Source organism: Armigeres subalbatus, chromosome 3 (assembly GCF_024139115.2).
Source record: "Armigeres subalbatus isolate Guangzhou_Male chromosome 3, GZ_Asu_2, whole genome shotgun sequence".
In the NCBI taxonomy this organism is placed as follows: domain Eukaryota; kingdom Metazoa; phylum Arthropoda; class Insecta; order Diptera; family Culicidae; genus Armigeres; species Armigeres subalbatus.
In genome coordinates this window covers 329,240,882-329,268,121 of record NC_085141.1, presented here as the reverse complement: position 1 = coordinate 329,268,121, position 27,240 = coordinate 329,240,882, and the positions used below count along the sequence as shown (strand labels likewise).

Here is a 27,240-nt window from a genome sequence, read left to right as displayed (position 1 = left end):
GTTATGATACATTTTGACAACGAATTTTACTGTTTATCATCGCTGCACCTTCATCACTTTTTAGTTCATCGATTCATATCGTTGGATACCAAAACATCGATGGGCATTTTGAGGTTTGGGCATTTTGAGGTAAGAGCAACATCTATTTCCCAGAAATTTAGATTTAGAAATTTTCTGAAAAATGATTTGAATGAATGTTGAATGGAACGACATTCGGGTTTCAATTATAAAAGCCATAATATAGATCCAATTTACGAACAAATTAACCGCAGGACTTTTTATATGTTTGCATTTGAATATTAAAATGGTGTAAAGTGAGAAATAATTTCTCTACTCTATTCGAATGAAAATTTAAGGCTTACAATGTTAATGCAATTTAGCTACTTACAGTCATCACTTCATTGTGGGCTAGTGGTTAAGTTCTCTGGGCAAATTTATAACATCATCACTTCAGGTTCGATTCCCGAATAAGCAAATAAATAGAAAAAATGTAAAAGTGAACCTCTGAAGAACCAATTTTTTGTTTTTGTTGATAATTTTGACAGGTCGATAAAGCAGAAGTGTGAAAAAATATATCTTTTTGGCGGTATCAATTGATATCCATATTTTGGAAACGATCGATAACAATTTTCCGTGTTTTGACTTTTGACTAATTTAAAATTCTTTATGAAATGGCATCGATCGCTATCGACGGTTGATATGAAAACCTTTAAAGATCTATATGAAGAATTTTGAAGAAAATTGAAGAAATGGTTGGTCGGGTATGGGTATCCGGGCCTATTATTAAAAAAAATGGTTTTGGAATGAATATATTCCCTTAGTGTATATGAGAAAGGTAAAACAAATGTTATACGTCGTCGCACTACTTTTCGTTGTTTTATTTTACACCGCTGCTTTTACTTAATAACTACACTGAGATAATTCCCCATTTAAAATATATGTGCACTGCACATATATTTTTGCAATCAAGCTTTGCAAATATATTTTATTGGTCTTGCACATAGAATGAGAAAATTTGCTACCCTTATATTTTATGTGCACTCATTAATAGAATTCAAATGCATTTGAAATATTTATTATTAGTTCATTCCAATATGTTTTAAGTGCAACAACTAATAATAATCATTTACACGGTTTTTAAAATCGTTTAAGCTGATTTAGCATTTCAATTCCTTGAAACGAAAAAAAAAACAATAAATGCGAAGAAACTCTCATTTTATTTAAATTCACCATTTACACAACTTACTGCCTACTGGAAGCCTGGATTCAGGCCTCTACTGCCTACTACCATTTTCGGAAACTTCCTGTCTTCTAGCCGAAGTTCGACGACATGTGAACATTCAGGACCGATCACAAATTACGTAATGCGGTAATGGTCAGTAGGTCAGTACAGTTGTTATACGCTTCATATACGAATAAATTTAATTATCCATACAAAAGGTGATACATAAGAGAGGAAAGGGATATGAAATTTCTTTATTTAGCGTAACTAATTTGTGAGCAGACCTTTTGATTCGCCGATTCGTTGGTAATTTTCCTGCTGTAGAAGAAAACTTCAACAACATGCGGTTCTCTTTCACTGAACATGATGAAGGATTAACTTGATATCCGTGGCTTCCGGTTACAAAACGACGCAGGCAGTTCAAGGTGCAGTACGTGATTTTCCTGCTCATCGGTAAAACGGACGCCATCACTTCACCTCATGCCCTGCACTTTACTTAATGGCTAAGTAACCGCTCCTCCTGGATTCCTTCTTCTGTAAGATCAAAATGAAAACATTCTATTGGGAACCACTATTCCTGGTAAGCTTTTCGAATCAGCAGAAATTTATAAATTGAAATTTTACCTGGTAGGTTCAGTTTTAGCTAGGGGAATCATCTCCACTGTTGATGTGCCTGTATCCGAATCCGGACCCCCGTACTGTCGTATTATCTTGTTTCCAAGTAGAATAGATCTACCACCAAATTAACAATTACCAACTATTCGTTGCTTTAAAATGAAGGAAATTAAATTGGACAAGATGATATCCTGTTTTCCAAGACAAACTTGAATAATGTACCTGTGAGTGCGAGAAGATTCTCTGACATTTGTTTTTATTTTCAGTTCATTGTGCGGTTATGAATTATATATGCGAGAACAGATAGAATTTAACTATTAGTCGATACATTGAAATTTTATCTGTAGTACCAATAAAATTTGAAATTAAGGCAAATAGAATATAATACAGTTTAAATGCTGCACATAAAATCTAGAAGGAATACTGTGAATCAGTTTTATATGCTTGCTGCACATAAAATATAATGGAGTTTTGAGCTCAGTGTAGATCTAAGAGTATTTTTCATTCACAGTATTTTGCAGATAAGCAAGAATCGGCCAGAAAGGATGTCGAAAGGGCGTTTGGAGCGTTAATGGGATGATTCGCTATACTTAAAAATCCGGCTCGGCTATGGAATAAGAATGATTTGAAATCCATTATGCGTGCTTGTATAATACTTCACAATATGATTATCGAAGATGAATCATATAATAATTCGACATGTGACATTTTTGAAGAAGCAGATCATTTCATTCAAGCAGAAATGTTACCAATGGATTCAGAAGCAGATAACTTCACAACGTTCCTCAATCGATACAAGAAAGTTCACAACAAGCAGCTTCATTATCAACTCCAGAACGACCTTGTCGAGCATCTATGGAATATGAAGGGAAACGAAGATTAGTTTTCCAACAGATAATTTAATCAGGTTTTTCTCTACTTATATCTATATAGAAATATATAAAGTTTCCAACACCAGTGTTATAGCTAAACATTCTCTTCCGAATAGCTTTCATCCAAATACTCGACAATCCTATCTGGATCATAGTCCGCTGCATTCTCTTCAATCGAAGCATCATCGTTAGGCAGATCATCGTCTTCAGGCTCTGGTTCTGAACCCGGTTCTATTTCGGCCAACTCTCTGGTCTCTTTCAATATTCTTGCACAGAGAAAAAAAAAGTTGGGATTCTAACATTTTTCTAATCTCATTTCAAAAGCCTGGAAAATTTGGTATTTTTAATAGCTAAAACATTTCAATCAAATGGTAAATTGATAAATTTGAAAGTTTTTTTTCAGTCTAAAACTTTGATTTTGACAGTGCAATCTCTCAGAACAAAAATTTAAAAAAATTCAAAACAAACATCAAACTTCCACACTTTCGGCAACACTGGTCGAAAAAATAATGCATCTGGCAGCCATCGACTATCTGTCAGTGACAGCGGAAGAAAAAACGTTTTGCTTTTCTGGTTTTCTTTTCGCAACAGGTAAAAACGAGGGCGGATATATTCTTGGATATATTTATCTATATAGAGGTAATTTGTTTTACAATTAGTTAATAAAAGTGCAAAACTGCAAAAATGTACATTTAAAAAAGTGTATTTGTATCGTATTTGCAGATTTTTTACAAGAAGTGGACGAAAACGTTGTGCATCGGGGCAACAATTGCAACAGCCACTGACGCAGGATTCTGAACCATAACACCATAGCACTGCCGCCTCTATTGGCATCGTCTCCGTCCGCACCTGGAAGAATTTCTCCAGTCCTTGAAGGCAAGTTCTAGGTTGACGTACGGAGCCACGCTGAAGTGAGCACCAGACAATACCATAAAAATGGACGTTCCTACCGCAGTGCTCCGTCATCGTCGGAGGTCGACGATATGGCCTACGTCACTGAACGACACTCGGATTGATCCAGAAAACACAATTCAAGAGCTTAGGATACTCATACGATATAGTATAGTACGATTCCCACAACTATAATGATGACGTTCTCACATGACTACGGAACCGGCGGTGGAGGCATTTTCCAGAATGGTCTTACCTTATAGTAATGTGGAAGTTCGGACATAAATGCTGGTGCATCTGATAGCGTATAGCGACGAAAACTCAATGAGATGGAGTGAGGCGGACAATAATTGTGGAAACGTTTGTAATATAGGTGGCAGGAAAGATCGGCAATTCATGGTGGCTGAATGTCAACAGGATTCAAATTGAAGGCGGGAAATATGAGCATAAAAAAAATTGTTTCAAATTAAGGATAAATAAGCTTGATCTAAAGTATGTACGCTGTATTTTAAAATAAATAAAAATAAAATGTAAATTACAAAATAATTCAATTCAAGTGTAAAAAATTGCATTTATTTCAACAATAATAACTGAAAATGAAAGTAAATACAACTTGTTACATTGGAAGCTTTTTGTTGATTCAACAGTAAAAAACACATTTATGTCGACAATAAAACTTTTGTTTTGACAAACTGTGGGCTCTGGCCGATGTACAGTTTTTGCGTTAGTAAATTTGACAGTCATATACTTTCTACTGAAAATCACTAACTCATTTTCTCAATTTTACCAACGATTCTTTTAGTTTTACCAACGATTTTTTTTTTGTGTGTGATTGCTCCAACGTATAATATTCTTTAGCGGTCATATTCAAGCCGTTCAAATCCATCGACATAATCGAATGGTTGGCCAATCTGCTCAAGGCCACAGCTTTCTGTTGGCTGTAAGCTAACCTTTTTTTTGCAGCATACGCCAGCTGAGTGCCAGCCTTCGCCATTTTCAGTCCAGCATTAGTTGCAGCGAATCCATGGTGGTTCTTAAGGGATTTACTAGCCTTTTGTCCCATAGGTCGTTTGGAGGTCGAAGGCATATCATCTGGCATGATTACTTCCTGCCTGACGTTTTCAACGTTTTCATCTGCATACGATTTTCGTTTTGGTTGAGCCTAGGACACATTCATCAACCAATTAGGAATATGAGTAACAGATAAACAAAAAGACATACCTTTACTTTGTTGTACTGCTGCCACTTCGGAGCACTTTGAAGAATAATATAACAGTGCATCAGGGAAAACGAGGCGTTTTCCGAAGCTGCAAATAAAGTGACCGCCTGTTTTAAAATATCTTCCGGTGAGGCACCACTTTGGCAGCGAGACTCAATTTGAGCATGGTAACCAGCAAACTTGCTGACTATTTTGCTTATGTGATGCCACCTGGCTTTGATGCCACTAGCGTTGCCGTTCCGTGCAAATCTCTATAGAGATGAACAAATCATATACCCGATCATACATCGTTTCGATACGCTGGTTCGTTCCGATGCTTGCATCTTGCGTGAGTGCAAGCATGAGTGCCTCATCCTCCGCTATACTCCAATTTTTTCCTCGTTGTTTGGACGCACTCATCTCAGCTTCACAATAATTTAATCAACTGTTAAATCTACTAAATTATTAAGCAACTCTTGACACCACACCACCACCAGCCTTAAAATGTTTGCATAACAAAAACAAAACCAGCCTGTACGGAGCCAAAACAAACATTTTGACGTTACATTCAAATAGCAACTGCATGTATGGTTGCTATTGTGTTGCTAAATTTGGCCACTTGATACTATTTCTGAAATGCATTGCTATTTCCCGCACCCGGATAGCAACCCCCGGTGCGATATAATTACGTTATGGTGATCGTTACTATAATAGCTGTAGCAACGCATTGGTGCGCTTGCTCTAAGCCACTCAAATAGACTAACGCAAAATGAACTCCCCCAAGAAATTATGATGTTTGAGCGGGTCGCATAATGAACGCAAAATGAACTTTTGTTCGAGAAGACGACCCGCTCAAATGTCAAAATCCATCAGGTGAGTGAATTTGATGAACTCCTGCACAGGTCTATTAGAGCTCAGTCGAACGAGCGTGTATTAGGTTCTGCAGCATGACGTCACGAATGAATTCGGTCCTCGTCAAATGAACTTTTTTGACAGTTCAGTAGTACTTTCCACTGACTCCGACAATGTTCGAGTTCGGGATTGGTTGGCTGCCCCCGAGTCCAACGCGAAGTACTACTAATTATAGATAGTGGAATATATAGATGAGCGAAGATAAATCCTCTGTCTCCAAACGAACTGTCAAACGTGTCTCCAAACGAGCATGACGTCACGATTTCAATGGAAACGTTAAGGGCTGTGACGTCATATGCGCGTCTGCACAGGCAAAAAAATCGACTCAGCCATACTTTCGCTCATCTATAGATTCTACTATCTATATACTACTAATCTGTCATCAGTTTGAGGTTAGATACAGACGCTGCAGAACCTAATAGTTTCTACTGTAAAATTTTTCTCAGTGTACGCTTATTGAAATATTTCAAAAGATTTTGATTGATTTTGAATTTTAGTACAAGATGTACCTTTTATTGAGGCTCTGTCTCATTTGGAGAATTAAACTGAAATTAAACTTAAAAGTGACATTTCAATAATTATCGAATAACCCTGCTCGCAGAGCATGATTACTTTTGACAGATATCGAATCATTTAGCATCGATGTCTTATTGGAATTGCTGGATAGCACCAGCCATTCTTATAACCGGGTTATTTGTTAATTTTCGAACTGCCACTTTTAAGTTTAATTCTCCAAATGAGACAGACCTGAATCGCGTGCTCTGAACAGAAAAACGACGCACAAAATGTCAAAAAGTTGTTTTGTTTTTCGCGTTTTTTGTGCACGTCGTACCGAAACGGAAACATCTCCACGATTTTGTAAAATTTTACTGAAGAAAAAAACAATTACAATCAAATTTAATTTGTTAAATACACAACATCAAAATACCGTTGTTCGAATAGTGTAAAAGTACGTGTTGTACGCTTTTTAAAAGGAAATCGGTCTAAATAGTTACCTCGAGAAGCACGTGTTTACATTTCCATTCATTCCTGAAGGTAGATGCTGTAGTAAAAAATGGGCAAAAAGAAGGCTAATCAACTGGGTCGGTCCCTAATTAAAGACCGTTTCGGTCAAGGAAACCGAAAGACCGTAGATAACAATAGTATGGTAAGTTCTAGTGGGGTACGTGTTTTGTCAATAACTTAACAAGTATATTTGGTTCCAGCTGCACACAACCGAGGTCCAGGATGGATACGATTGGGGACGGTTGAACTTGCAATCCGTCACGGAGGAGTCGTCCTTTCAGGATTTTTTACGAACGGCCGAACTGGCAGGTACGGAATTCCAAGCGGAAAAACTGAACATCACCTACGTCAACCCGAAGGCAAAGGTTGGACTGCTGACTACAAACGAACGTGTGGCCATCGAACGGAAGCAGGTGGATAAGAAAGGATTGCTAAAGATTCCGAGGAGGCCAAAATGGACGAAAGAGACAACCCCCGACGAGTTGCAAACGATGGAAAATGAGAATTTTCTGGACTGGAGACGGGGATTGGCTGCGCTACAGGAGGAGGACGGGATGTTGATGACTCCGTACGAACGGAACCTGGACTTCTGGAGGCAGTTGTGGAGAGTGGTGGAGCGGTCGGATATAGTGGTGCAGATTGTGGACGGTCGTAATCCGTTGCTTTTCCGGAGTGAAGATTTGGAACGGTATGTGAAGGAGGTAGACGAACGTAAGATGAACATGATTTTGATCAACAAGTCGGACTTTTTAAACGAGGATCAACGCACGGCTTGGGCACGGTATTTTGACGAGCAGGGTGTTAGGGTGGCGTTTTTCTCGGCGGCTCAGTCCGTGGAAGAAGCAGAGCGAGAACAAGAGGAACGAGAAGCTGATGGAGGGCAGGATGAGGAGGACGGAGAAGTTGATGAGGAGCTGGGTGAAAAACTGAAGAGTTTAGAGGTGAAAGTCGATCAAGCGGAAAAAGCACTGGAAAAGTTGGAAGAGAAAATCGAAGAGCTTACGGATGATGGTAGCGCGGTGAGTCAGATGATGAAGTCTTATTGTACAAGTTTCAACAATTAATTAACAATGATTTGGTGTTTCAGAGCTCATCGTTGGATTCCACTTCCAAAGTACTTAATAGTTCAAAAATTTTAACGAATACTGAACTAATCGCGTTGTTCAAAGATTTGCACAAAGAAGAACGAGTAACCAAAGGTTTGGTCACGGTCGGTTTAGTTGGTTATCCAAACGTCGGCAAAAGCAGTACAATCAATGCCGTGTTCCTAGAGAAGAAAGTATCCGTTTCGGCCACTCCCGGCAAAACCAAACATTTCCAGACACTTTACGTGGACAGTGAACTATTGTTCTGCGATTGCCCGGGTTTGGTTATGCCGAGCTTCTGCACCACGAAGGCGGATATGATCCTAAACGGTATTCTACCAATCGATCAGATGCGAGACCATGTTCCTCCGGTGAATTTGTTGTGTACGCTCATTCCAAGGCACATCCTGGAAGACACGTACGGAATCATGATAACAAAACCGTTGGAGGCCGAGGACCCGAATCGTCCACCGTTTGCCGAAGAATTCTTGCTAGCGTTTGCCTACAATCGGGGTTATATGACTGCTAATGGACAGCCGGATCAGTCCCGGGGATCGCGATACGTCTTAAAGGACTTCGTCAACGGAAAGTTGTTGTACTGCCATGCTCCACCGAATGCAGACCAGAAGGAGTTTCATGAGTTTCCGGAGCGGCAGAAGGGAGAAGTTGACGTTAAGCTGTTGCCACCTCGACAACAAAGAGCCATGAAGGTAACGTTAATATATTAAGTAGTCAATCTTACAGAAAATTGTAGACAAATTTCTAAACGGGGGTGAAGTAATAACAATAATGATAGGGGAAACGTCGGCCTTGGAAGGTTTTGTTCCATTATTGTTGGTTTTTTCAAAAGACCTATGCGTGGGCCCTTAGCCGTGCGATAAGATGCGCGGCCACGAAGCAAGACCATGCTGAGGGTGGCTGGGTTCGATTACCGGTGACGGTCTAGGTAATTTTCGGATTGAAAATTGTTTCGACTTCCCTGGGCATAAAAGTATCATCGTGTTAGCCTCATGATATACGAATGCAAAAATGATAACCTGGCTTAGAAACCTCGCAGTTAATAACTGTAGAAGTGCCTAATGAACACTAATTGGGCCAAACTCAATGGATACGTTTGCGTGCGTTTTGACAGTTTTCCCATGGGAAAACTGTCAAAACGCACGCAAACGTATCAATTGTGTTTGGCCCATAACACTAAGCTGTGAGGCGGCTCTGTCCTAGTGTGGAGATGTAATGCCAATAAGAAGAAGAAGAAGCGTTCAAATTTGGATAGAAGATTCTTCATATATAAAAGAATTGTGTGCCTTCCTTATAAAAACTATGACAACAATAGAGTCAAACCGCAATCTCCTCCTGAAGATCAAAACTGAAATTCAAATTTTCGCCTTCTTATAAATCAGACCTCTTGGAAATAAAATGCTTATTCTTTTTGCTTGGACAGATGGGCACCACAACTGGCCTCGACGTGGACAATCAATTCTTCCACCAACGCTCCGCCACAGGATTCATCAAGGGTCGCAGTGATTTCCCAAACGTTCGGGTACCGGGTGCAGCAAAACCGCAGCAGGAAGCGGGTGTAATCGTGGCGGGCAAACCGTGGAAACATCAGAAACGAGAGAAACGGGAAAAGCTCCGCAGGAAGTATGCCCATCTTGATCAGCATTGAGTACGGGTCAAGGAAACTCGCCAGTTGGTTAAACACTGTCTTTGTAACTTTATTGTGTTTTGTTGTACAAAAGAGGAAATTACACATCTTTTATATTAAATATAAATATGTATCATCATAATATAGTTTGCTTACAGAGTAATATCGAATCACCTTGTGTTTGCTTCTAAACTAGTGTTTGCGGATTTGATGTTTCAGATTAAAAAAAAAACATTTACGTGTCTGCTTCCCTCATCAGCATTGGTAGTTGTTTCGCTGTACAATTTGTTGTCTCCTTCCTAGCAGGACAGCTTGTATAATTTGCTCGAATTTGATTTGATTCGTTTCCGAACCAAAACGTAGCGATAGGACATAACAAACATTTTAATTCGAAGCCTAGAAATTGTGTTCTGCTATTTTCCTTCCCTTAAAGATTCTTATAAACATCGATTAGTTGTTCTTTTTTTTTGGACCTAAATCAAAATTTGACCCGAGACTAGTAAAACAAAACACAATGCAGCACGCTACGTTGGCACTTTCCCTCGAAATCATGCAGCAGCTCATCGATGTCGTTGTCCAAGTCGTCGCTTTGGGCCATCTGCAAATAAAACAAAAAGCATAGAGAACATTATTTTTTTATCTGGAAAAGTTTTTTGTTTCGCGGATGACATGGACATTGTGGGCCGAACATTTGCAAAGGTGCCAGAACTGTACACCCGCCTGAAACGTGAAGCATCAAAGACAAAGTAGCTAGTGGGCGGAGTCGAGCGCGACAGGGCCCACCTGGGAAGCAGTGTTACGATAGACGAAGATACCTTCGAGGTGGCCGAGTAATTCGTCTATCTTGGATACTTGCTAACGGCTGATAACAATGTTAGTCGTGAAATACGAAGGCTTATGGTTTCCCCAAAACAACAGGAAATGAATCTAAGATTGAACAGATGAACTTCAAAATTCAGTTCATTTGATAAGGTGTAAACTGCCCATAAATGCATAAGAGTCCCACATGATTTTCCATCAAAATCGAGATAAATCCAAAAAACGCCTATAAATGGCTTCTTCTTTATCAGTGTCATCAAAATAAAAAAAAATGTTCCGCAAATTTAAAAAAAAATCTTGCATGACCTGTCCCATGTTCAAAATAAATGTATAACAGAAGAATATGGTGATATTTCCTTATTTCGGCCACACAGAATAAGACAACGTCAAGGCAAATCATTAACGAAGAACAACGTATATTTTTTCAAGTTTATTTGATCCATTTACTTAAAAGATTTTTGAAGAAATTCATTAATTATTCATTTGTCCTCATAGCTATCGGACGTCTCCTTCTCTGCCAGAGTTTCCAATACTCTTTTTTGTCCTCTTCAATTACTGGGAGAATGACCTTTAATAATGCTGTTTTACGCTTTAACTCGATCCCTCGTGGGAGCTGTTTGAACTATAAATCTTGAAGCAGATCGAAACCTGTAGACGACACCACTTTAAGTTGTTTCTTAGTGAATAGCATAACACTGTCCAACACCGCACCCATGTTCAACGAATCGCCGTACTTCAAAGCGTAACTTCCTTTCAGGATTACAACCTGTATTATGGCCATATAAGGCCGAGGATGGATAATCTTGATTGCGTACTGAGATATCTGCAGCCGTGTTTCAAAAAATCCTGATGATGCATTTGGAATACTGTTACATTTTTCTCTGCACATTCCAACATATCCTTGAAATCGTCGATCGTTACCGGTGCTTTAGTTTTCATTTTCTTCTCGACAGCTGCGTGTTAGCTATCAGCAGCCATGAAGGTGTGTCCCGTCTCAAAATATTTTAAAGTAATTTCCTGCACTTCAACTTTCTTACAATTTACCAGAAGAATCAAATACAAAAACAAGTTTCAGTTTTTGTTTTGTGCCGCGCAGTTATCCATCCAGAAAAAAATACCTTTTTGCAATTCCTGATCATAATATCTGGTTTACAGTTCGTCTTTGAGTGATAAAACGGCCTACTTTTCCATACCAACGAAATGGGTGCTTTAATGAACATTATGCAACTCAAATGGGTTGCAGAATATTCATAATAACACTCATTTGGGTGCTTTAATGAAAAATCAACATCAGGTCAGGACAGTAGTTACATGACTACATTTTGCTGAATGAGCTTGGGTAAGTGTTCAAATAGTGTATTCTTTGCGTCGCGTAATACATGAAATAGTTTGATGAGCATGACATCAAAAATGTCCATAGTACATCTATCGCTTCACGGCTTATCGGTCTATGAAATGTGGCACGGTTACATGGAATCTGATTATTTTCTGCAGCAACATAATTTATTGGCAAGAATGATCATGTGGAGTAAATTAGACTGTACAATTTTGGTACAAATTTATCAAATTCAAGTCCATTTTTCGTCATTGCAAAAAATAGCGTGTGCAACTCATTGCTAAACTCGACTTTTTCAGCACTCGTAGTATTTATCCAACTCGGCAAGCCTCGTTAGATAAACGTACAAATCGTGCTGAAAAAATCATCTCTTCGCAACTTGTTGCACAAACTACTATTTGGAACGTGCTGGTAAAGTCATTTGCAGAAAGACCCGCGGTAGATTCGTCCCATGTACAAGCCACAACCGGAAACGATTTTGTATATTTCCCAGCGGGAGCAAAGGTTTGGTTGAACGCCAGGGGCCGTTGCGAAAATATTATGCTTTTCAGACCTTCGATTCTTGGTAACTGTATGACCTAGTGGTTGAGCAAAATAAAGTTTTTAAGTTTAATATGTGACCAAATTTGAATTAGGAATCATGCGATTAACCTTTTGGAGATCTACAGCCAAAACCAAAGTATCTGGCAATGCTGACTCCCCATCTGAACGGTACGCAACGCTTCTTAGCACATTCATCAACGGCCGTATAGCTGCCATCCGAATCAATTGCACTGCTCACTGAAGATTCTTCTAGAGATTTCACATAACTCACCCAAGGGTTAGGAAAATCTTTGGGTGGGAATAAATCATCGGTGTCATCGCCAAATCCCGCAAAATCACCTTCCGAGCGTGCAAAGTCGTAATGCATCGTGCTGTCCTCGTCCATCTCATTAGCTTCCTCGTCAGAACTATTCAAGGACCAACATTTTCAACATTAAACACGAGCAATTATTCACTGTTGAAAATCTAACAAGAACACGAGACTCAGAGCGAATCTGAAGTCACGAAGAAGTTCCGAACAGCTTTCGGCCCAGAAGTACTAAGTGGTCATTTCCTTAATCCGTCATTCCAAGTCCGCCATGAATGAAAACTAGTTAATAGTTTCAAAATAGTTAAAAATAGTGACTTTTTCCGAGAAAAACTGACTTTGGTGACTTAAGGTCGAAAAAGGAGACTTTTTAGTGACTGACCCGAAAAAAGTGACCAAGTCACTAAAAAGTAACCCGCTACCAGGCCTGTCTATCAGTGATGGTTTCACTCGGTTCGATGAACGTTCATTTTGGAATTATTTTCGTTTCAATCGGCGCAGCGCATGAGTGGCCCTCATTCATTCTCTCTGCTGATAGCAGGTGTGGCTGCAGTCGCTCGGAGTGAATCCTGCCTATGAGTAAACATACTTCAAACGCGGGTGTGTGGTAATTGCTGTTCGGGTGAATCGTATGATGATTGAATCAGAAGGGAAAATCGGCAGTTCATTCTCGTTTCTAGATTCGATCCAGCGTGCAGTCTCGGGGTGAGCGATTGGATCATGTTATGAAAATGTGAGTCGACGCTCACTAACATTGTTCGGCAAAGGAAAAGGGCACAGTAAGAATAATGTTGCTTCCATCGGCTTGGAAGTATACGATGTGTATGAAGTGTACGTTGCTTGAATTGGTTGCGAAATACGCGAGGAGAAGTGGATGAACGCTGTCATCAGAGGAAAAGTAGAATCACTGAAATTTAACACGGCAAGGTATAGCCAATGGAATTGAAAATAATTTTAAAAATTACAAACAGAGATTTTTTTGAAAATGATTTATTAGGCGGGATTAGAAATTCAATTAAGATTAAATGTAGTACCATCTCCGGAATCATTTCAAGAAAAAACTTCATTGTCATTAACAATCAAATTAATGTATGTATAATGTAGATAATAAAAATTCTAACCTCATGCTATAAATTATTTATAAATAAATTTTATTTTGAAATTTTGAAAAATTATTTTGAAAGCTGCATTCCATACCTCACTGTGAAATTTTTTTCATGATTCTACTTTTTCTTTTGATGACAGAATTCATTCTTCTCTTAGCGTATAAGGATAGGCATGAACGTGGGGACGTGTAAAGGATACTTATTTAGCATTCATTTGACTTCACATTGATCAAATCAAAGCATAAGCGTATGTGCTAAGCACAGTTTGAACTTTCGATTTTCAGTTGTTTAATGTAGCTGTAAATGCATAAACTTGCGAGTAAACACGCGGCGTGATACTTTTAAAAATCGTATGTTTTCCATCGCATATAGAATATTGAATATTTAGGTATTGAAAGTTTTTTTTAAATTGGTTACTTCTGTGTTACTTCTATGTCAAGGAACAAGTTGTGCATTAGTGAATTCTCTATGATAAATCGGCGGACCACCACTAAACCGAATCGTGCTTGTAAAGTATCGTGTAAAGCAAGAAATCAAATCATGTTATATATAAGAAAGTGCGCATCATGTACCAAATGATTTTTTTTGTTGGGGCGTAGAACCACTGCGTCCATTGAGTTGAACTTTTGTGGTATACCCCTGATTACTCTTAACTATGTATTCGCATCTTGTAGGTTGATCACCATTTGTCAAGTAAACAACCTACGACGCGTCTTTTCCCAGTCCGGTATTCATTTCATTTATTTAGTTAACATCTAAACAGATAACACTGAATCAACAATTTGACGCCACAATGCACGGTTCGAGGCCGCATCTCTCCTTCCTCGGATACGCCCCACGCTCGCCAAGTTGTTCTGCACCTGGTCTGCCCATCTCGCTCGCTGCGCTCCACGCCGTCTCGTACCTGCCGGATCGGAAGCGAACACCATCTTTGCAGGGTTGCTGTCCGGCATTCTTGCAACATGTCCTGCCCATCGTACCCTTCCGGCTTTAGCTACCTTCTGGATACTGGGTTCGCCGTAGAGTTGGGCGAGCTCATGGTTCATTCTTTGCCGCCACACACCGTCTTCTTGCACACCGCCAAAGATGGTCCTAAACACCCGTCTCTCGAATACTCCGAGTGCTTGCAAGTCCTCCTCGAGCATTGTCCATGTTTCATGTCCGTAGAGGACAACCGGTCTTATAAGCGTCTCGTACATGACACATTTGGTGCGGTGGCGAATCTTTTTCGACCGCAGTTTCTTCTGGAGCCCGTAGTAGGCCCGACTTCCAAAGATGATGCGCCTTCGTATTTCACGACTAACGTTGTTGTCAGCCGTTAGCAAGGATCCGAGGTAGACGAATTCCTCGACCACCTCGAAGGTATCCCCGTCTATCGTAACACTTCTTCCCAGGCGGGCCCTGTCGCGCTCGGTTCCGCCCACAAGCATGTACTTTGTCTTTGACGTATTCACCACCAGTCCAACTTTTGTTGCTTCACGTTTCAGGCGGGTGTACAGTTCTGCCACCTTTGCAAATGTTCGGCCGACAATGTCCATGTCTGGACAATAAATTGACTGGATCTGTTGAAAATCGTACCCCGGCTGTTACACCCGGCTCTCCGCATGACACCTTCTAGCGCAATGTTGAACAACAGGCACGAAAGTCCATCACCTTGTCTTAGTCCCCGGCGCGATTCGAACGAACTGGAGTGTTCGCCCGAAATCTTCACACAGTTTTGCACACCATCCACCGTTGCTTTGATCAGTCTGGTAAGCTTCCCAGGGAAGCTGTTCTCGTTCATAATTTTCCATACCTCTGCGCGGTCTATACTGTCGTATGCCGCCTTGAAATCAATGAACAGATGGTGCGTTGGGACCTGGTATTCACGGCATTTTTGAAGGATTTGCCGTACAGTAAAGATCTGGTCCGTTGTCGAGCGGCCGTCAACGAAGCCGGCTTGATAACTTCCCACGAACTCGTTCACTAATGGTGACAGACGACGGAAGATGATCTGGGATATCACTTCGTAGGCGGCATTAAGGATGGTGATCGCTCGAAAGTTCTCACACTCCAGTTTGTCGCCTTTCTTGTAGATGGGGCATATAACCCCTTCCTTCCACTCCTCCGGTAGCTGTTCAGTTTCCCAGATTCTGACTATCAATTTGTGCAGGCAAGTGGCTAGCTTTTCCGGGCCCATCTTGATGAGCTCAGCTCCGATACCATCATTACCAGCTGCTTTATTGGTCTTTAGCTTTTGGATGGCATCCTTAACTTCCCTCGAGGTGGGGGCTGGTTGGCTTCCATCGTCCGCTGAACTAACGTGGTCATCTCCTCCGCTGCCTTGACATTCACTGCCTGTACTCTCAGCGCCATTCAGATGTTCCTCGTAGTGCTGCTTCCACCTTTCGATCCCCACACGTTCGTCCGTCAAGTTGCTCCCATCCTTATCCCGGCACATTTCGGCTCGCGGCACGAAGCCTTTGCGGGATGCGTTGAGCTTCTGGTAGAACTTGCGTGTATCTTGAGTACGGCACAGCTGTTCCATCTCCTCGCACTCCGCTTCTTCCAGGCGGCGTTTCTTCTCCTGAAAAAGGCTGGTCTGCTGTCTCCGCTTCCGTCGATAACGTTCCACGTTCTGCCGGGTACCTTGCTGCAGCGCGACCGCCCGCGCTGCGTCTTTCTCCTCCAGAATCTGTCTGCACTCTTCGTCGAACCAATCGTTCCGTCGACTTAGACCCATATACCCGACGTTGTTCTCCGCTGCCTCGTTAATGACTGCTTTAACTGTATTCCAGCAATCCTCAAGAGGGGCCCCATCGAGCTCACCCTCTTCCGGCAACGCTGCCTTGAGATGCTCTGCGTATGCAGTGGCGACATCAGGTTGCTTCACCAGCTCTAGGTCGTACCGCGGCGGTCGTCGGTACCGAGCATTGTTGATGACGGATAGTTTTGGGCGCAGTTTAACCATCACCAGATAGTGGTCAGAGTCGATGTTAGCGCCACGATATGTCCTGACGTCGATAATGTCGGAGAAGTGCCGTCCATCAATCAGAACGTGGTCGATTTGTGATTCTGTCTGCAGTGGTGATCTCCAGGTGTACCGATACGGGAGGCTGTGTTGGAAGTAGGTGCTACGAATGGCCATATTCTTGGAGGCGGCGAAATCAATTAGTCGTAGGCCGTTTTCGTTCGTCAGCCGGTGAGCGCTGAACTTTCCAATAGTCGGTCTAAACTCCTCCTCTTGGCCAACCTGAGCGTTCAAATGTCCTATGATGATTTTGACGTCGTGGCTTGGGCAGTTGTCGTACTCACGTTCCAGCTGCGCGTAGAATGCGTCCTTATCATCATCAGTGCTTCCGGAGTGTGGGCTATGGACGTTGATTATGCTGAAGTTGAAGAACCGGCCTTTGATCCTCAACCTGCACTCTTTCATTGATCGGCCACCACCCGATCACGCGCCTTTGCATATCGCCCATCACTATGAAAGCTGTTCCCAGCTCGTGTGTGTTGCTGCAGCTCTGGTAGATGGTATGATTACCTCTAAACGTTCGCACCATTGATCCCTTCCAACAAACCTCCTGCAGCGCTACGATGCCGAATCCACGGTCCTTGAGCACATCGGCGAGTATGCGTGTGCTCCCGATGAAGTTGAGAGATTTGCAGTTCCACGAACCGAGTTTCCAATCGCTAGTCCCTTTTCGTCGCAGTGGTCTTCGCCCATGGTTCCGGTCCGTACTCTCTTGTTGATTGTTCGTTGCTTATGATTTTTTAAAGGCTGGCTTGCAGGGCCTGACACCAAACCCCCTAAATTTCCGGAGGACCATTCCTCCTTATTTCCGGTGGACCATGGTGCACAGTTTCACTTAGAGTCCCTCGCTGGCACTCGGACGATGATCAGCCGCCCCTAACATAGAGAACAGACGCTGTTGTGAGCCGATCCTGACACTTCATCCTTCGATCCTCTACTTCATATTAATTAAAGTTTACACAGTGGAGAAAAACATTTGATTTTCTCATGGTGTTTCTCATGCACTATCTGTCAGTTATTTTTTATTGTAATCAAAAGTGATCAAACTAGTAGATTTTCTATGCGCTGTATAATGTGTGATTATACGAATTTGATTCGTTAACTCATTAGGGTTGTCAAAACCAATATTTCATGAAATGCATCGAATTATTGAAAAATAGTAATATAAAAATAAATTCTCATAGATATCGGCAACAGTTTTCTACGGATGCCAAAAAGTTGGATAATATAGTAATAGTAATAGTTCGATAATATATAATAGTAAAACAATTTGTTTCAAACAGTCTTCAAGGTGCAACATGTGTAAGATGTTCACCTAAGTATGTGCACCCAATCAAACATTGCTTGCTATGTTTGAACTTGCACATAGCAATCTGAACACGAGCCTGAACTCCGATACACCCAGGCGCAATGTACAATGTTCAAACCAAGATGAATACACAGCTAGGTGTTGCAGTCTGCCCAATTTATGGACGAGAAGAAGGAATTTTCGGTGCAAAACATAAACAAACCGGCTGGCTTTCCCATACTAAAATCCAAGATGGCTGAATCGTGAATTTGGCAGATTGGAACACCTAGCTGTGTATTCATCTTGGTTCAAACATCGAGTAACTTGGGTTCAAACATGTGCGCTTGCACACGAGAATGTTACGCTTGGGTAAATGAACGGGTTGCTAGGGAAACTATTGTTGATTCTCCACGTTTCCCAGCTTTGTTATTCATATCTCGAATAAGAGAATTTCACCAAACTTCAATGAAGGTATGATTGAAAAATTGAAACATGTTGTGCACATTTTTCGCACATGCATAACGAAGCGTTTATAGAAGTGAGGTCTTGATTCAGGCCTTTCATTCAGGACGTCTTAGGTTCGAATCTGCTCTGAGTGGAGCTTTTTGTTCCATTTTCGAGGTTCTGAAAGCAATTCTTCTTAGGATTTCGGGATTCTGCAACCACCAAAAAACTGATTAGTTATGAACTACCGCAAAGTAGAATGAATTACCTCCATATAAACGTGTCAGAAAAATCTTTTCCAAAAATTTTAGAAATATGATTTCTAAAATTTTAGGATAAGATTTTTCTGACACGTTTATATGGGGGTAATTCATTCTACTTATTTTGCGGTAGGTAGTACTTGATAAATATACCGAGAATCTGAAGCGAAGTTCTGGATTGCATAGAGATTTCTCTATTCCAGGGAGAGGGTTTTCGACATGTTTTGAAGAACCTTATGATCAACGGGGCTTTAATTCCAGTTTCGTAATTTTTTAGATTGTCATAATTGGAGATTTTATCTTTTATGAGAGCCATGTAGTTTATAAGACTTTTATGTTTAAGGATTTGTGGGCTCATTTCTGACCTGGAGCTCCATCGTTTGTGAATTTTCTTTGTATTGCATAATGTCATCGGCGTATTATTTATACATAGCAATATAGAATACATTATGAACAGACCCCCTACTATCTTTTTAAATTTCTATCAATTTGAATTTTTGGTTAAGGCTCAAGACTCCATCACAATGTTTTGAGAATTAATGACTGTATCGCTTGTTTGTAATAGTGAGGCAATTGGTACTGAAAAGTGCAGCAGCGATAGATAAATTTTGTTTACAACTGGGGTGGGTGGAAATGGGGTGTTAAAAATATGCCAGCTGATGCAAATGTTGCCAGACTTGACGAAATGTTTATTCTATATCATAACACATTTTCACGGTGTATCGAATATATGGGTATTTATCGGTTTAAATTATTTTATTCACCACTTGGAATTTAACAGAAGCTTACATAACATGTTTAAATATTTATTTCTGGTATATTTGTTCAATCTGACAAACAGCAATGATTTTTTCCAATAAACACATCTGGCAACGGAGAAGAGATAATTATTTTCTTGTGTATGCACACCTTTGTTTGCGTGTTGGCTGGCGTATACGTTGTATTGTTCGGATTGAATGAAGTTGCATCGCGTAGATTTTGAACTCACTATTTCACTTATTGCGCTAGTGAATTTGAGTCTTCCGCATTTTATTGCATTCACAATACGGTCGTCAAATTTGTCTCTCACTTCGATTTTTGGGAAGCAGTTTTCGACAGTTTTTGGACGCGAAGTGAATTAATTAGTAGTCAATATTGGAGAAAAATGTGAAACTCAGTCAGTGAATATGTTTTAGGAGAGATTAAATCAAGGAAACAGTGGAAAAAGATCAAGTGAAAAATCAAGTGCGTGTGTATGTGTTTGCTCCGAACGTTCGGAGTTAGTATGCGTTCGATAAAAATACGAATGCCGGCTCAGGAAAAAAGGCAGTTTTCAGAGTTTTTCCAGCAATTCCTCAGTAATTGTTAATTTAGATAAGTGAAAAATTAATATGAAAATGTAATGATTATGGAATGATGGAGGTAAGTCGGCAAATAGCCCCAAAATATTGAATTTAGTTCAAAACTTTATTAGTATTAGTGCGGATTCGAATAAAATCATCGTCATTATCGAATTGATTACGGTTTATAGAGCCTTAACAACCTCCCTTCCCCACTAAAAGTATGTCTTAGAACTTTTTGGAATCAACATCTATATTTTATTCACGATATGCAAATCCCATCGTATCTAACAAAACAAAATGCATGCTTGCATATTTAACGGATAAAAAATAATTAGGGGCTACATTTTAGACAGAACATAAACGCAAGGACACTTTAAATAATCATTACATTGGAGGCTGCCGGTTTTCTTACCGGGAAAATGCACATAATATTCAGTTGTTATGAACATTAAGAAAAATATCTGAAGATTGTTTGCAAAATGTTGAGTAAACAAATTGCTGTGATATTGAGATATCTGTGCAACTAAGTCCAAACCACCTGACAAGGGCTGAAAAGTGGCATTTATAAAACTAAAACTATTCATGTGCCATTCCTAAAAAAATCCAAAGACAAGGATTCAAACACTAGTGCTCTGAATGAACGCCAAACGAGTTACCACTAGGCCATCACCGCTACTCAAGAAGAGAAACCACTTGACCAATATGAACAGATGAACAGCATGCTGTGTGTAAACTGATGTTTAAACTTCCATGTTCAAACCCGTGTGTTTGAACTTGGGCGCACACTCGTGTTCAAACCGGGTGCGATTTTGGTTCGGTTTATGATGAACTCGGTTTAGATCTAGTATGCATGTTTGAGTGCGAACTTGCACACGGGAAAACTGCACTTGTTTAAACGCGGTTCATGTTTTCGTGAAGACTGGTTTCAAACTTTGAACTCACGTATAGAACCGCAATTCAATGACAAAAAAAATAAAAAGCGAATGTATTATGCAATTATGAATTAAAATAAAGTTCATTGAAGTCAATCTACCATTAAAAATATGATCAACATTACCCTATTTAGCTGTGTTTCGTCCAGGGTGGGACGACCCTACGTTGTGTTGTTTTTTCTAAAGTGATTCTCCGGGCGACGAGTAAGAAAACTACTGCTTCAACTTGACTATTGATTTATTGCCTCCGAGAGGCAGCGTGCCTGCTCGGAGGTTACTATGAACACTGTACATTACATGACATTGAGAGTCGCCTTTTATAGGCGACTCTAAGTACGGATTTTATATAAACATTTATTAGGGACGTGTGCACAACATTCAAATTTAAATTCTTATAGGACTAAACAGCGCGCCAAACGCTACGCATATAACGCGACCACTTGGCGCGAGAACGGAGAACAAAAAATTACACAAATGAAAGGCAGCACACACGCTGCTTTGCTTTAATCCAGCAGCAGCTACGAGTGTAACGTTCGTGCCCGAACATACTGCCCCCCAAAACGAATGTTTTCAAATTCCGTTTTCTGATCATCTGCTGCGTTTGTGCTGCGCTGCTGCAGCTGTTGGGTGCGCACAATCGATGGTCTTTGATAGGATGTGAATTGCGAAAGCGGCATGGCTGTTGATGGCTTATTGGTGTGGATGGATTGTTTGACGGTCTCGTGATACGGCGGCTACGGCCAATCGAGTTTGACGTACGGGCTCGAGTTTGATGCAGGGTCTAGCAATGCGCCGCTGGGGCATTTGAATTTGACGCTGTGGTCCGCAAAAATGACGCTGACTGTCCGGATGTGACAGCTGGAGTCCGGGTGTGACCACTGGGTCCGGGTTTGACCACTGGGGTCCGGATGGCGCTGCGGCCGGGAAGGTTGACCCTAACGGTCCGGATGTGACCGCTGGGGCCCGAATGTGGACGCTGGGTCCGACTGTGGATGCAGGGTCCGGTTGTGACCACTGGGGTCCGCATGTGGACGCTGGGTCCGAATGGCGCAACGGCCGGGTAGGATGACGATCCCTGGGGACGGATAGTACGCTCCGCTCCCCTAACAGCCCTGTGGCTCGGCACAGCGGCTTGTCGATTTCCTCTTCCTCTGCTTCTTTGGATTTGGCTGTCCGGCTGGAACGACAGGCTATCCGACTGGGATTCTCGGTGTCCGGCTGGGATGCACGGGTTCGACTGGGACGTTATCCAACGGAAGCGCAGAGGATGAGGATGTCCAGTGTGCTTATTTGCTTCTTCTTCTTCAGCGTTTTGGATCTGGCGGTCCGGCTGGAACGGCAGGCTGATCGCTTGGGATGCTCGGGATCCGACTTGGTAGCACGGGTAGCAATGTTTCGTCCAGGGTGGGACGACCCTACGTTGTGTTGTTTTAAAGTGGTGATTCTCCGGGCGACGAGTAAGAAAACTACTGCTTCATCTTGACTATTGATTTATTGCCTCCGAGAGGCAGCGTGCCTGCTCGGAGGTTACTATGAACACTGTACATTACATGACATTGAGAGTCGCCTTTTATAGGCGACTCTAAGTACGGATTTTATATAAACATTTATTAGGGACGTGTGCACAACATTCAAATTTAAATTCTTATAGGACTAAACAGCGCGCCAAACGCTACGCATATAACGCGACAACTTGGCGCGAGAACGGAGAACAAAAAATAACACAAATGAAAGGCAGCACACACGCTGCTTTTCTTTAATCCAGCAGCAGCTACGAGTGTAACGTTCGTGCCCGAACAAGCTGTTATGTCAAACTTTTTGTTTTTTAGAAAGTTTTGTCATGTAAAAGTAATATGATCTTTAAAGGAATGCTCCACATATGCCTCAACGTGAAAACCGCAATAAAATGCAATTCGAACATGAAAATACACTTGAAATGTAAATTTCCGCTGCATAGGCAAAATTATTATAAGATTTGAAGTTTATAAATAAGGTTTTTGCACAAAACTGATTAAAATACAGGTCAAAAATGCATCACAATCAAAAGATCTATTATAATTGAATATTGTGCACACATGTTTGTACTGATACAAATCTGAATTTATCATAAAACTTTTTTTTTTCCAAAACCAAGTCTCTACGGGGCAATATGCGCATACCTGCACAGAGCAAGATATCATGCCTTAATATGCGAAAAAGTTTGAATTTCAGTTGCCAAATACAAGAATATTATCATCTATGTTAGATTCATTACGGAAAAATGACAACACCGCATTACTGCGATCGGAACAGAAAAAAAATTCCTTTGATCAATTGAAATGTGGCTGTTCAAACAGTGAAGAGTGGCAAATCGGTTTATATCGGCAAATAATTTTATTTGGTATGGAATATTCTAAACTGTTGTAGGAATATCATATTCCTTCATACCACACTTTTCTCTCCAAAAAAAAAAAAGGTTTTGGATGGGTGGCCCATACTGCCCCAAATGGTGGCTCATATTGCCCCGTATAGTCGGGAACACACATCAAAATCAATACATTTTCAAACGTGCATTCCAACAATTTCCAAACGCATTTTTCATCATTCTTCGATATGTAATATGAAAGGTAAAACTCCCTAGTATAAGTCAACTACACTTGAATGATGATTTTTGAGCTTTTCAGCGCTTTTCGGAACGATTTCCTTAGGTGGCCCATATTGCCCCGATCACCCCAAAGTCGTTTTGAAAATTTGGTATTGATATACTGCCGTCACACGCATATTTGTCCCATGTTTGCTGGGAATCCCTATATACATGGGACAGCTATGCGTATAAGCCTTTTTACAGGAGGATGAAACGCCTGTCATCCGTGGTACAATGGCACTCTACCTAATACTAAGGACACACCTGTGGTATTTGTACCATGGTACAAGAGGACAAGAAAATTATTACAAGGCTATCTTTGATAAAGACAATAATCGGTACTCATTTCAAGATTCTTGTACCATGGTACTTCTTATACCACCAGTGTGTCATTAGTACAACATCGTTTTTGGTACCCAGTTTCTGGGTAGTATACCCGAATTCAGCGCTCATTTAGGGTGATTGGTTCGTACGCAGTTAGTGCTAATTATCGGCAAAAACTTCTCCTGGCGAAAACTTGCAATTGGTTGAGGTACATCGAGCCTTTTGTGTTTGTATGGCTTCTTTATGTCGAAAAATAGCTTGTCGATACTTCCGAAGTTTTATTATCATGAATCAAACGAAATAAAAATAAAAACATTGTACGCCATATTGAATGAATGATGGGTACGAAAATGGTTGTACGGTTGTACGAAATGTTGTTTAGTACGATAATGTCAACAGAAGGCGCTAGTGTGAAATGTAAAAAATAAAAGAAAACGATGCGCGCCTCTAGGTGTCGATGGGAATTTCATCAGTCTTACGTCTGTTTGTCTGTGATTATATCTTAGTGTACTAGAAAAGCGAAAAAAACACGATACAGACGATACAACAGTGGACTGAAAGAATAATCGAGAGAGAATCAAAAACGATTGAGAGTTTTTCAGATAAAAGACATCCAGATTGTGTATGTGCAAGAGGAATACCTTTATTGAAGCCGTATTCGGTACAACATTGCTCTTCAATCCAGATCAATCGTCTCTTGGAAATAACTCGTAGCGGTCTGGACTTCCTTTTGATCCCAATAAAAACGCCCCATCCACTTACCATTGTTATCAGGTCACATATCGCAAACGCACCAACGGTCGCTTCCTCGTGGTTATCCTGGATGTCGATATTGATCACATGCACCGGCAGGTTATAGGTCGGAGTTTTCGATTCCATAAATTCTATCACCTGGTGATGAGGAAGGTGAACGGGATTAACTAATAATTGTTGGAAAACAATGTTAGATGGCGTTAATACCTGATCGTAAACACGTTCTTCACACGTGACCAGTACATCGAATCGTTCGGAACAGAGTTGAAATTTCTCCGGGCTAGGTTTGATACGACGATTCCGATCTAACATGTGTAGGAGACCATTTTGTGTATAGCTAAATTGAATTATGATGTTAAGGAAATTTGCGGATTGATTATGTACTTATGCTAGATGATTAATAAATAAATGCTTTTACTTGTGCACCGTAAAAAAATGAATATCAAATGATTTAAGACCACCAGGTGAGGAAATTTTAATACTGAAGAAGCTAAAAAATATTTTTTTTACCATTTAGTCCTTTCATTAATAAATTACCGATAAAATAATGATTTATTACTTTTTTGTTTTTTTCCATCCGTTTCCCTTAATGTGAAATGAAGACTTAGTCAATGACAAAACCAGATTTCAAAGAATAATTTGGACGCCACGTGTTTTTTTTTATAAAGTGTGAAATTTAAGATTATCCTATAGAATAATTAAATTAAATTAGTTTTTTTGGTATATTTTAGAATATCCTATCCAGGTAATCAATAGTATACTATTGATTAACTGGATAGGATATTCTAAAATATACCAAAAAAACTAATTTAAAATATGGGATATACATTGTAGATTTCATGAAAAAAATCAAATTACGTAATTTTTTAATGCGCCGCTATGGAAATCAGAATTAAGTTCCCTCTATGAGTGAAATTGTTGTAGAGTTTAAGCTAGTACTCTGCAGATGGCGTTACTGTTCCCATTAAACATCACAGCTCTCCCATATCATATCAAAGAAGTGATGCCAGAAAAAAAAATATGTTGAACTGAAAATTTTGCTTTTTGTTTTGGAATGTTTGACCGCAGTGCATAGTTTCGCAGTCATAAATATTATACAGAGCTGAAAGAAAATAGAAAAAGGAAAATAAAATCCACCGGAAAACTTCCTCATCGATTCCTCTATGTGGGCTGTCCTGAAACGAAACAAGATAAAAAAAAACAAAATCCCTCTCTCCCCCCGCAGAGCAACGGAAAGGATACTATTGTTTGTCTTTGCTGGCCAGATCGGTGTAGATGTCATCGTAACTGGTACCGAACTCGTAGATGTTCGGCTTATCGGCCGCCGTTCCGGGCAGCTTTACTTTGTCTCCCGTGCCGAACGAGCGCACCTTGAAGCGCTTCTTGGCCAGAAAGCCGTGCGCCTCCATCGAGCGGTTCATGTTCGAGGAACAGATGACCGCAATCGAGAGTGGACTAACGTACTGGCTCGTCATGTCGTTGACCCGCTGAACTAGTTCGGGGGTGTTCGATTCGGTTGCCAATCAACAGCTGTGCGGAAGGCGTAGAAGTAAACAAAAATCCTCTTTGCCGATTTTTGAGATTTTGCTCACTGCTCTCGCCAGTGGATCGGATGATGACGAAACTCGCCCGCTGCCTGCAAGTTTGATTCCTTGTAATATTAGGATTTCTACAGCTGAAATAGACAGAACTTTATTACTCACGTATAAATCAATATCCAAAGTAACGGGTATTACGTATAACACCGACAAAAAGGTGTTGGATTCACGATATTTTTGAAAAAATAGCACGAAATTAGGCGAGAGCGTGACTTTTTTTTGCAAACTGCTTCGATTTTGACAGTTTGACGAAAACAGACGAAAAAGACCGAACAAAATTCGTAAACCAGGGCCCTACTCAGGTCAGACCATAATCACAAGTGAAATATTTCAACAACAGATTAGTCACAGAGAAACGAACGTCTCACCCGGATAAAAATGTACTATTGGTTCAATAGTGTAAACAATTGAATTACCATAAAATGTACGGTATACAATAGGATACATTGTTTCTTGATGGTTGCAAAGATTGTATCAACACTGAGGATACAATACATCAACATATTTCTCTAATGTAACTATACTTGCAATTGTTTTTGGAACGTTTTCGTACATAAGTTTCATACATTGATAACTTTCGAAACGTTTCTTAACATTGCATATAAACTATATAACAATATTTGCCTCATAGCGCTAAATATGCATTTTTTCCCTTTAAATTGCATTGTTGAACAGTAAAGCTGTCACAACTGAGAAATTAAAAATCGTATTGTTTTACTATACAAATACAATACAATCCATTGTATTTTGAACAGTTTTGTTCGGATATTTCAACAATATATTAACCGTACACTCTATTGTGTGACGAAAAAAATGTATGGAAAAATCTCAGATTTTGTATAGTTACGATACTTAACAACCCGTACATTCTATTGCGAAAACTTCATTTACATTTGAGTAAATGGTTCATAACAATGCATTCTAATGTATTTCTATGGTTTCATTTACAATATAATCTATTGCCAATTTAATGTTATTAACAGTAGTGTTACAATAAATTGTATTGTTATTCTACTGTATTTTTTATTCGGGCAATCAACAATAATTGGCCATTTGATGTTACATGAAGAAGAAGAAACAGAAAGGGCTCATTCACAAATTACATAACGCAAAAAAACACAGATTTGAGC

The 27,240-nt window shown here is 40.3% G+C and overlaps 2 protein-coding genes across 3 annotated transcripts; one reads left to right on the top strand and one right to left on the bottom strand.

Moving 5' to 3' along the window:
• The first annotated feature begins 6,496 nt into the window (after positions 1-6,496).
• On the top strand, positions 6,497-9,615 carry LOC134225632 (large subunit GTPase 1 homolog). Its single transcript, XM_062705864.1, has 5 exons — positions 6,497-6,659; positions 6,746-6,857; positions 6,916-7,734; positions 7,803-8,510; positions 9,242-9,615. Exons 2-5 carry the CDS (start codon positions 6,765-6,767, stop codon positions 9,464-9,466), a joined length of 1,845 nt encoding a protein of 614 aa, XP_062561848.1. The 5' UTR covers positions 6,497-6,659; positions 6,746-6,764; the 3' UTR covers positions 9,467-9,615.
• Positions 9,491-26,360, bottom strand: LOC134225634 (RNA polymerase II subunit A C-terminal domain phosphatase SSU72). Of its 2 annotated transcripts, none has more exons than XM_062705871.1 (5): positions 26,249-26,360; positions 25,755-26,187; positions 24,720-24,849; positions 24,522-24,650; positions 9,491-10,043 (listed from the first exon to the last, which is right to left on the bottom strand). In XM_062705871.1, exons 2-5 carry the CDS (start codon positions 25,985-25,987, stop codon positions 9,942-9,944), a joined length of 594 nt encoding a protein of 197 aa, XP_062561855.1. In that variant the 5' UTR covers positions 25,988-26,187; positions 26,249-26,360; the 3' UTR covers positions 9,491-9,941. The 2 variants fall into 2 exon arrangements, with proteins under 2 accessions (XP_062561855.1, XP_062561854.1); XM_062705870.1 differs by having other exon boundaries at positions 25,755-26,148; positions 26,216-26,352.
• Positions 26,361-27,240: the final 880 nt, after the last annotated feature.

Excerpts from the sequence above, each read along its gene's own strand:
- LOC134225632 (XM_062705864.1), top strand. The coding sequence starts at position 6,765 with ATGGGCAAAAAGAAGGCTAATCAACTGGGTCGGTCCCTAATTAAAGAC. Across the intron at positions 6,858-6,915 it reads CCGTAGATAACAATAGTATG|CTGCACACAACCGAGGTCCA; the intron begins GTAAGTTCTAGT and ends ATTTGGTTCCAG. Across the intron at positions 8,511-9,241 it reads GACAACAAAGAGCCATGAAG|ATGGGCACCACAACTGGCCT; the intron begins GTAACGTTAATA and ends TTGCTTGGACAG.
- LOC134225634 (XM_062705871.1), bottom strand. The coding sequence starts at position 25,987 with ATGACGAGCCAGTACGTTAGTCCACTCTCGATTGCGGTCATCTGTTCC. Across the intron at positions 24,651-24,719 it reads AAGAACGTGTTTACGATCAG|GTGATAGAATTTATGGAATC; the intron begins GTATTAACGCCA and ends CCTCATCACCAG. Across the intron at positions 10,044-24,521 it reads TATGTGACCTGATAACAATG|ATGGCCCAAAGCGACGACTT; the intron begins GTAAGTGGATGG and ends TTTTATTTGCAG.